This window comes from Merops nubicus, unplaced genomic scaffold (genome assembly GCF_000691845.1).
Source record: "Merops nubicus isolate BGI_N331 unplaced genomic scaffold, ASM69184v1 scaffold21727, whole genome shotgun sequence".
NCBI lineage: Eukaryota > Metazoa > Chordata > Aves > Coraciiformes > Meropidae > Merops > Merops nubicus.
In genome coordinates this window covers 1-10,453 of record NW_008621264.1, presented here as the reverse complement: position 1 = coordinate 10,453, position 10,453 = coordinate 1, and the positions used below count along the sequence as shown (strand labels likewise).

At 50.5% G+C, this 10,453-nt stretch overlaps 1 protein-coding gene across 1 annotated transcript; it reads right to left on the bottom strand.

Moving 5' to 3' along the window:
- Window positions 1–266: 266 nt before the first annotated feature.
- LOC103776900 (tetraspanin-15-like) lies at window positions 267–9,855 on the bottom strand (the record flags this gene model as incomplete). The annotated part of the gene is made up of 4 exons (XM_008944425.1): window positions 267–383; window positions 913–966; window positions 4,910–5,023; window positions 9,760–9,855. Coding segments are annotated over 4 exons (381 nt in total), but the record flags the coding sequence as incomplete, so codon positions are not given.
- Window positions 9,856–10,453: the final 598 nt, after the last annotated feature.

The following is a 10,453-nucleotide window of genomic DNA, read 5'->3' as shown; positions in this document are numbered from 1 at the left end:
ACACATCCGTGCCTTGCTTCGAGCTGCTATTACTTGATCAATAATTAGATTTTGGGAGTGTGTTTGGAGAGAGCCAGGCCCACAGTGGTGAGCTTTTAATTCTGCTCAGGTTCTCCAGAAAGTGCTGTGCCCTTGGCCGCCCACGACACAAACCCCAGTTGTAAACGGAGGGGAGGAGAAAAAACTCCCCTAAAAAAAATGAACTCCTTTCCTCCTTCAGCCCCGGGAAAGAAGCTGAGAGGATGTTGACTGGGTGTCCCACGTACCTGTGGAAGCAGCAGGGAGCAAACGATGCCCAGCGTGGCCTCGAAGTTGTCCTTGAGCCAGAGCCCCACGGCGTGGATGCAGCCGCGCACGTGGATGACGTCGAGCAGCTCCAGGCGCTGGGGGAAGAGTGGAGAGCACCACCATGGCTTTCACCACCACGCTGGGGCTCGGGGGAGATGTTATTGCTGGGGTTGGCTCCTTCTTGCAAGCTAGAGATGGAGCGTGAGGAGTGTTTGGGACTTGGTTCCTTGGGCTCTCTTCCCAACTAGGAGCGACGGACTATGTGCATGGAGATGCTGCTGCGACGCAGCCCCGTGGGCACCCCCAAAGGCCTCCAAAGGGGTTTCTCTCCTAATGCCAAGCCTCAAAACCCAGCTCAGGACCAGCATTTCCTGGGGCTGATCCAGAAAGGCCACGTCAAAGCCTACAGGGACTGCCCAAATGTGTCACGTGCCTGCCTGAGCTCTGTGGGCCTGAGCAGCACCCTGAGAGAACAGGGAAAAGCAGCAGAAATGACTTCACAGATGGGTGTGAGGGACAACTGGCCTTGGTGGGGAAAGCTTAGCTGCAGATAAACAGTTTGTTTTGGGGGTTTGGGAAAGGAGAAGCAAATCTTGGACATCTGAAGGGAAAAGCCAACGTTACCTCTTTCTCGAGGGTCTTGTACCCACACAGGGTGTTGATGACTCCTCCAGGGACCTGTGAACAGAGAGCTGGTGAACAGACTTAGCTCAGGGGAAGACGAGGGGGAAATACAAGAAATAAGAATAAAAAGTAAGAAACAGAAGAGCTTGTCCAGTTGCCTCGAGCATTCAGTGCAGCACCAGGCAAAGAAGTGTCCATCAAACCTCAAAACCACAGGCTCCTTTTTAGAATCATGGAATTGTTCTGGTTGGAAGAGACCTTTAAGCTCATTGAGTCCAACCACCCCCCAGCACTGCCAGGTCCCCACTGCCCCGTGTCCCTCACCCCACATCTCCACGGCTTGGGAACCCCTCCAGGGCTGGGGACCCCCCCACTGCCCTGGGCAGCCTGGCACAGCCCTGGGCAACCCTCCAGGGCAAGCAATTGTTCCTCAGGGACAACCTGAAGGTCTCCCCTGAGCCTCCTTTGCTCCAGGCTCAGCACCCCCAGCTGCTCCTCCCCACACTTGGCCTCTAGACCCTTCCCCAGCAGCTCCGTTGCCCTTCTCTGCCCACGCTCCAGCCCCTCAAGGTCCTGCTGAGAGGGAGGGGCCCAAAACTGACCCCAGGATTTGAGGGGTGCCCTCCCCAGTGCCCAGCCCAGGGGGATGATCCTGCCCTGCTCCTGCTGCCCACACCAGTGCTGACCCAAGCCAGGCTGCTGGTGGCTCCTTGGCCCCCTGGGCACACACTGGCTCCTCTCCATGGGCTGTGCCCAACCCCCCAGGGCCTTTTCCTCTGGGCAGTCCAAATGCAATGCTGAAACTGTGCACCTTGGCAGTCAATTGTTGGGGGTTTTAATGTTATTTTTTTTTAAAACTGCTTTTCTCTCTTTTTTCCTACTGTTTCAGGGGATGCTCAGGTCCCTCCAACGCTTTTCCAGTGATCTGAGCCAGAACCACCCTTCACATCATGAGAGCATTTAGCAAAGCAGCTCTTTCAAAATACTCCCTTGATTTTCTCCTTATTTAATTCCTGCCACGTTTACTAACACCTTCAGTCCTGTCTCTTCTTCAAAATAAAGAGAATTTCACAGGGATTGAGTGCATTGCTTGGTCCATAAATCAAGGGGAATTTCCCCAAAGTCTTCCACCACTGAGAGAAACGTAAGGACTGTAGACATCCAAGGCTTAGATCTTTGTTGGCCAAATGAAATGTTTTAAGAGCTACAGTTAATGAGATAAATCCCATCCAAATCCTGCTAGTTGAGACCTTTATAAAACAAAATCAAACCTAATTCTGTGAGGATGGATTTTTGGGTTACAGAACTGATTCTTGCTCACCCCCAAGCTCCAGCCCAACTTGAGCTGGTGGGGTTCTTGGCACCTCAGGGGATTGATCATCACATGGTTTTCTGGGCTTGTTTCATGGCTCAAACAGCAGCTTCCATAACACCAGGTGCCTCTATAAGGAGCCCTGTGCCCATAAAATAACGTGTTGAACTCATTATGCTTTCAGTGAGATGGTTTTGACAACCAGGAAGAACTCCTGGACAACAAAACAAAAACATCCCGTGCTTTGGAGACAGAGATGAAGAAGCAAAATGTGCACATTTGGAGGTCAGTGCAGCTTCCCTGCCAGGCATGGCAGAGAAGAAACGGGCACCTCTGGCCAGACTCCAGCCATAAAGCTGCAACTTGTTCCTCCTGTATTTGGGAAGGAAATTACTCCAGCCTGCCAAGAGCTTCTGCACCTACCCTGTCCCTCACAGGGCTGTGAACAATCCCAGCTCCCACCACCTCAAGACACTATTTAAAAATCAGGAAGAGTTAAGGACTTATTATTCTAATTATATATTTATTATTCTAATTGTATTAGATATAATTATATAGGGCCAGAGGAGGTCACAAAAACTATGCAAGGGCTGGAACACCTCTGTTGGGAGCCCAAGCTGAGGGAGTTTGGGTTGTTCAGACTGGAGAAGAGAAGGCTCCAGGGAGAACTTCTTGGGGCCTTTCAGTATGGGATGGGGGTCTACAGGAAAGATGGGGAGGGACTTTTTACAAGGGTTTGCAGCAATAGGATGAGGGGTGATGGCTTCAAACTGAAAGAGCATAGATTTAGATTAGAGATTGGGAAGAAGTTCTTCGCCACTGGTTCAGGTTGCCCAGGGAGCTTGTGGATTCTCCATTGCTGGAGGTGTTCAAGACCAGGCTGGATGGAGCTTTGAGCAACCTGCTCTAGTGGGAGGTGTCCCTTCCTGTGGGGATCATCAATGAGATGATCTTTAAGAACCCTTCCGACCCAAACCATTCCATGATTTTATAATTCTTGGGAAAAAAAGTCAAAGTTTTCCTGTGGACTTTCCCTGCTGGGGTCTGGCTGCCCCAGTCCTTCTCTAGAGCATCCTCCAGACCCAGCTCATGGCAGTGGGAAGCCAAACCAGTGCCTGATTTCTTACCCTACTACATAAATCCTCTGTGATTTCTTCTCTCTCCCATGCCACCTCCTGCGCTGAGGGCTCTTGTTTGCCAGATTGTCACCCAAAACTGTGGGGAGTGCAAAAATGCTGCAAAATGCACTCGACTTTCCAGCACATCCTCACTCCTAACACAAAAGGACAACACTTGAATGCCTAATTCCATCTTCAGAAGCTTTAGGATTCTTAATCAAGCGCCCTGATTAGAGACGCCAATTATTTTTGCAGCTGATTTGCATGTCAGCCTTCCACTGATAATTCCAACACCCCAGATTTCCCTCTTTTTCCATTAAAAACCCAGCACCATGAGATGGATGAACCATTTCCCATGTGCCACCAGCAAAGGCTGGAGCATGGCCAGGGTTCAGAGGCAGGGCTGACACTCCTGATGCTCTGAACCTCAAGGAGATTTTGCTACCAGGCCCATGCTTTGTAAAACCTCTTTAGCAATGGTTATACTGGTTGTGGCCACAGCAATCAGGGATATTTTGCACCTTTTTTTTGCCTGCCTTAGCCCAGCTCCTGGCATTTTATCCACAGCATGTGTCAGATTGATTGCAGAGAGATGGACGGTTGGATTAAAGGAGTTGGTGTCAGAGCACTTAGCTTGGTCTCAGCAGGGAAGTTCTGCTTGCAGGGGGAGTCTTCATTTATAGCTCAGAAAATCAGCACAGGAGACCCTAATGGCTCTGCAAAAGCACTCCCTGCCTCGTGCCCACCTCCTCACCACTCCCCAGCTCACAGTCATGGAGTGGTGGGGCTGGAAGGGACCTCTGGAGATCATCTCACCCACCCCCTGCTCCAGCAGCTCACCCCCAGCAGGGTGCCCAGGGTCACAGCCAGGAGGGTTTGGGATCTCTCCAGAGCAGGAGACTCCACAGCCTCTCTGGGCAGCTGCTCCAGGCTCTGCACCCTCACCCCAAAGAAGTTTCTCCTCCTGCTCAGGTGGCACCTCCTGGGTTCCAGTTGGTGCCCGTTGCCCCTTGTCCTGTGGCTGGGCACCACTGAGCAGAGTCTGGCCCCAGCCTCTTGCCCCCCGGGGCCCTTTAGCTCTTGCTCAGCACTGCTCAGATCCCCTCTGAGGCTTCTCCTCTCCAGCTGACCAGCCCCAGGGCTCTCAGCCTGTGCTGGCACAGAGCTGCCCCAGCCCCTCAGCATCCCCCAGTGATCTCCATTTGACCCATCTCACCGTGTGCTGCAATCACAGCCCCACAGGGGCAGCTCTCACAAGACTTCTCTTACTCCATTACACCAGGGTGGCTCTTTATGCAAATACCTCTCCCTGCCCCATTTTTAACAAAACCCTCGAGAGCCTCCTTGTTAAGAGCAGACGTGAGCAAAGACGATCCCTGGGCACCCCCAAATCCCACAGTGGTAGCTGAGGACTGTGTCCTTTTGGACAGGAAAGCAGAGGACAACAGCTCATCCAGACCCATGCTGAGATGCAGCACAGCAAGACACAGTAAGGACCAGCTAGAAGAGGGTTTTTGCTGAAATATTGAGTGAAATAAAGGTGGTTTTGGTGCCTCAGCTGCCTTACCTTCCTGACACAGCACGTGTAGGGCACCCCACACGCCAGGGGCCCGCTGCTGTTGCAGGAGTGGTACTGGTTGACCCCCCAGTCCCGGTACTCATCACCACCACAGCAGGAAAACTGCAAGGAGAAGGAAAGGAGAAGATGAGCCGTGCAGCTGAACAACCCTGGACATCTCCAGCCCAGCCATGCATCTCCCCTCCAGCCTCCCCCTGTGTCCTCGCAGTGCCAGCACTGAGGGTGCTGGTGGTTTTCTGCTTTCCAGGACCCTACATACAAAGTTAAAGACACTGTGAAAAAGGACAGTGGGTGTTCAGCCCAGGAACTTCACAAAGTTCCTCTGCACCCAGCTCTCCAGTCTGTCCAGGTCTCACTGAACAGCACCACAACCTGCTGCTGGGTCAGCCACTCCTCCCAGTCTGGTACCATCAGCAAACCTACTGAGGGTCCACCCTGTCCCTTCAGCCAGGTCTTTGATGAAGATGTTGACCAAGACTGGACCCAGTGCTGACCTCTGGGGAACTCCATGAGCTACAGGCCTCCAACAAGACTCTGCACCACTGACCACCACCCTCTGGGCATTGTCCTTCAGCCAGTTCTCAATCCACCTCCCTGTCCAGAGGCAAGCAGCAGCTACAGATGCCCACACGTGGTCACTGGAGGCATCCTTGCTTCCACCAGCCCAGGAAAGATCAGGTTCACCCATGCTGCACTGATTTAATTACAGGTGACTAATCCATCCTCCTCCTGGGAGGAGAGGTGGCTCTTCCAGCCCCTTCCATGGATGGATTTCTTTGCTCTTGAAGGCAGCTCGGCTCGTTGGTGCCATTTGACAAAATGCTAATAGGGCTCCACGGCCTAACAGGGATTTCTCTTCCCATCAAGTTCAATTAGAGATCAAATGCTACAGCTACAAAGGAAAGAAGAGGCTTTTTTCTTCTATTCACACAATGAATAAGGATAAAAAAAAAAAAGTTTAGTGAAAGTCATTTTATGTTCTCTGCAGAATAAAAGTGGGCTTATTATACACCAAGTCATCCCTTCTCTCAGTAAACAAGCCTGAATCTTCACATTTTTCCTCAGAAAGAAGAGCCTGAAGCGTGCAGGAGAGGTGTGTGTGCTCGACAGGACAGAGAACCCCAGGTTTATACCTTTCCTTTAAGCCCTGCAGTCTTCCAGGAGCTGTTTTGGGGAGAGGTTTAGCCCTGGGAGCATCTGCTCCCCTGCCTGCTGAGGGGTTGGTGGCCCCAGTGTGTATGGTGGCTGCACTTGGCCACCAGAAGTAGGAAAAGCCACCAGCTTTTGGGATCCTCCCGAGCTCCTCCCATGCCAAAAGAGGCAGATGTGGCCAGGAGCTGCCAACCCACAGATTCACAACTATTTTCTGCCTTCCTACCTTTAATTCCTCTACTGCTTTTAATCCTCCCCGTGTCGGTGAGGGAGGGCAGCTTGCAAACATTGCCTAGAAAGAGGGGGAGAAAAACACCTAAAGAGCTATTGGCTATTGCTACTCTTTTGATATCTCCACGCTGCAAAAGTGGTTTTCCCTTTTGCTTTTACAACTGTGCAAAAATTGGTACAAAACCTTTCTAACAAGGGCTACTACCTGCTGGGAAACCTCACCAGGGTGTTTTCTTCTCTGCTAAGAGAGCTTTAGCCCAAAACTACTGTTGTACCTGGATTTCTTTCTCACAAGCTGAGACAGACTTTGGTTTGGGTTTGACTTTCCTGCTCTCCTGGAGCTCAGAGAAATATAACAAGCAGAAAAAACCCAAGACAGCCCAAGGAAAGAGCCTCTCAGGTCACATCTGAGGGGCTCTCTGTGTCGAGGATTGTCACCACCACCCGAGAGATGCAGGCTCATTACAGCTAAACCCATGAAAGCTGCCTTTAATCTTCCCCAAGAAGAAAGGAGGAGGTTTGCAAGTGCAACACCCTTATCCCTCCAAGCCTCCCTTTGAGTTTGGAGCCACTCAGGATTTTGAGCAAGAACCACAACCCTGGTAGCTCTTTGAAATTCAAATCTCGTGCTCAGCCAAGCGGTTTGAACTCTCCTCTTCCACCTGTCCTCAGCAAACTGTTAAAAAAAGATCAAGCAAGGAGTGGTGGAGAGCTGCAGACAGTGACTTGTGGCAAACCTGGGCCTTTGAGTCCCTGTGGTGTCCAGCTTCATGTCCAAGGGCTGCAGGAGTTTGGCAAAAAGGAGTGATAAAAGCATTTAAGTACTTTTTTAGGGCAATTTATTTCCATATCTACTTGCTCACGGGCAGCCAGATCAAGTGGGTGTTGGACAGAGAAAACCACATTATTTGCACCACCAACACTAATGCCTGGCACTTTGGACCATAATTACTTATATTTACCATAGGGTACTGGTTTCAGGGGGTGAAGGCAGCTGGCTCCAGTTTAAAGCATCACTTGAGAGAAGTTTTAAGCAAAATTCAAATCAAAAGAGCACAGTGTGGTTTTGCCTGAGTGAAATAAGCCCTGTGCCAGCTAACCTGCCCGAGGACAAGGTGTTAGATAGGGAGGAAAAAAAACACTAAATGATGCTAACAGGTTGCTAAGAGCTTGTGTTTTATCAAAAAAAAAATCAGGTTTGGGTGCAATCCTTCCAGATGGACTGCAAGTTTTCATCTTCCCAAAGTGAACCAGGCTGCTCAGGTCCCATAAAACCCATTTTCCTTCTCTTGGGAGCAGATATTCCTCAGCATTGCTTCTCCCTAGTCATTCCCTCAGGATGAAGCAACGTTGCATTTTAACTGCTGCTGTCCCTGGTTTGGAAATCCCACCCTAAAAGCTCCCAGCAAGGAGCTGCACGTTCCTCCAAAGCTCCTGCTGCAGATGCCATGGGGGGATGTTAGAGACGTCTCAGCGACGCCCTGAGGGGCCACGACTCCTTTCAGTACAGCTTGGAGATCTCAAAACCCTGAAAACTTCTCATAACAAGTCAAGTGAAGAAGTAGATGGGGAAAAAACGTTGTAAAACGGGGGTGAGATGAGATGATAAGTGCCTGATCCTCGTTTGTTTGGAGATACAGAAAGCTTCCTGCAGATCTCTCTGCTTTATCTGGAGATTTGTGGCCTGACCTCCTTGCCCAGGCTGGCTTTGACAAGGACTTCCCAACAGCTCCTGGCAGCATCCATTTCACATCCCCACAGAGAGCTCAGAATTAGAGCATCCTCTTAGGTAGGAGTAAAACTTCAAAAAGATTCAGCTTTTTCTCAGAATAACTCGTGTCTTGTGACCTTCAGAGGGCTTCTAATCTTATTAACACACTCAGCTGGGTAATGATGACTCCAAGAGTCAAAAGTAGGTGTTTAAGCCAAGAGAGGGGAGTGTGGAGGGCACCACCAGCCTTAAATTCCAGCTACATCAAAGAAGGAGCTTCACAGGCTCCTTTTCTTCAAACGAGAGATAAGATTCACATAATTATGATGCTTTGGCCCACAGAGCAAAGACAGAAATCAGGCTGAGGTGAGAACATTCAAAGCTCATCTGAAAGCAGCTTTGCTGGCAAAGTCTGGCTCTGCTCTCCAAAATCAACCCTGGACAACCAACGTCATCCTCATTATCCACAATCTCTCTCCTAGATCTCAAGTTCTGGGGTTTTTTTCCACCTTTTTTTCATTTGCCAAATGCTTTGAGCCAAGAGCTTCCCTCCAAGAGCAACACAAATAATGGGTACACCAAATATCCTCACTCAAACCACCAGAGAAGCTCCAGCCCCCAAATTCCCAGCAAGGAGAGATTTAGATGAGAGAGAAGGAAAACAATTTTTGACTTTGAGGGTGGTGAGCCCCTGGCCCAGGCTGCCCAGAGAGGTGGTCACTGCCCCATGCCTGGAACCATCCCAGGGGAGGTTGGTTTGGGCTCTGAGCACCCTGCTCTAGTTGAGATGTCCCTGCTCAGGGCAGAGGGGTTGGTCTAGGTGACCTTGACAGGTCCCTTCCCACCCAAACCACTCCATGATTCTATGATTGGATTTCAAGAGACAAAAGGGAGGAATCACATTGAGCTGGGGCTCAGTGGCAGGAATTAGGACAGCATTTTAATTTAATATTTTGTATCTCAAACAAAACTCTTGGTGCATAAAACACAAGGCAACAGCAGCAGCTTATCAGAAGTTTGGTTGAAAAAAGCCTAAGTATTGAGAGGATGGTTTTAGTGGCCTGCAGATGGGCTGGAGGAGAGGGGATGGACTGGGGGAACGGATCCTGCCAACTCCTGTCAGGCTCCAAGCATTAGAGATGAGACAGAATATTGATCCACACATCTAAAAAAAATTAAAGCAGACTATGCCAAGCCCTGATCTTGGACTGGACGTAGCTCTTGGCAGTGCCAGGAGCAGCAGGGAGAGGCTGGAAGTCTCCTCACCTTCCAGCTACTGCATCAAAACACCTTCTCTGCAACTTTCCCATTGAGCCAAGGGCTTGGCCAGCTACTGATGACACCTTGAGTAAAGAGACTTACCTAAGGTGGCCTCTCTAAGTGTCACTGCAGCCCTGAAGCATCTTTAGCATGTTATTTTATTCCTCCATCTCTCTCTACGCAGGTTGGGGTCAAACCAAAAAGCTTTCAGGCTTTAGGCACTGGTGTCCCATCAAGACCACGATAAACAACTATCCTGGTGTGGTCCACACCACAGTGCAAAACGGTGCAAAAAGAGCCCTGTGAACCCAGAAAGAGCAAGATATTCCAGATAGGTCAAGAGAGGCAGCTTAGGGATGGGAATAAACTCTAAAAATCCACGGAAAACCAACGCTGCTGCCTCGGTGAGGCACAGAGTTAACCCCTCCTTGAACAGCTTCCCAACCACACCTCCCCAACACCACCCCCACCTCCAAACCCAAACCTTTTCTTGTACAAAATCCAAGATGTTCTTGAAGTCCAGGTCGTCATAATAGTGTCTGATGCCCTCTTGGATGTTGGAATGGAAAACTGCATTCATCTGGGGGCAGAAAAACCAAACCTGCAGCTCACACGTGGAAAAGGCACCAGGAGAATGTAGCAACACATGGAATATTTTTCACAGCAAGAGTCGCCAGCGGTCACCAGAGTGAGAATCTGACCTGGGTGTTGGCACAAGCCTGGTTCTTTTTGATCATTTTTGAGCTCTCTGGGTCTGCAGCCTCATTTCTGAGCTCGCAGGGTTAACGTCATCTCATAGCACCTCCACGTTCCTCCACACACAAACCCACTCCACTTCACCCCCCCTGATTTTTCTTATTCAATGTAATTATTAGGGTGACCTCCTGGAAAGCTCCCTCCAGCTCCCCAGCCCCACTGGCTATCAGGATTTTGCCCCTTGGCAGGGGGTTTTCTGCTGCATTAAGAGGTGCAATGGGCTGAGGCAGCCAACACCTCTCTCTGCACAGTGATTTAGCAGCAGGATGAGCTACGGGCAGGAGCTGAGACCTCAGCAGAGCCCCCAATCACTCCTAACCCCAACAAATCACCCGGCGAGTCAGCCCTGCCCTGGAAGGGGCCGGGGCAGCCGGGCTGGGGCTCTCCCTGCTGCTCCTGCCACCCTGTCTCCCAGGACACTT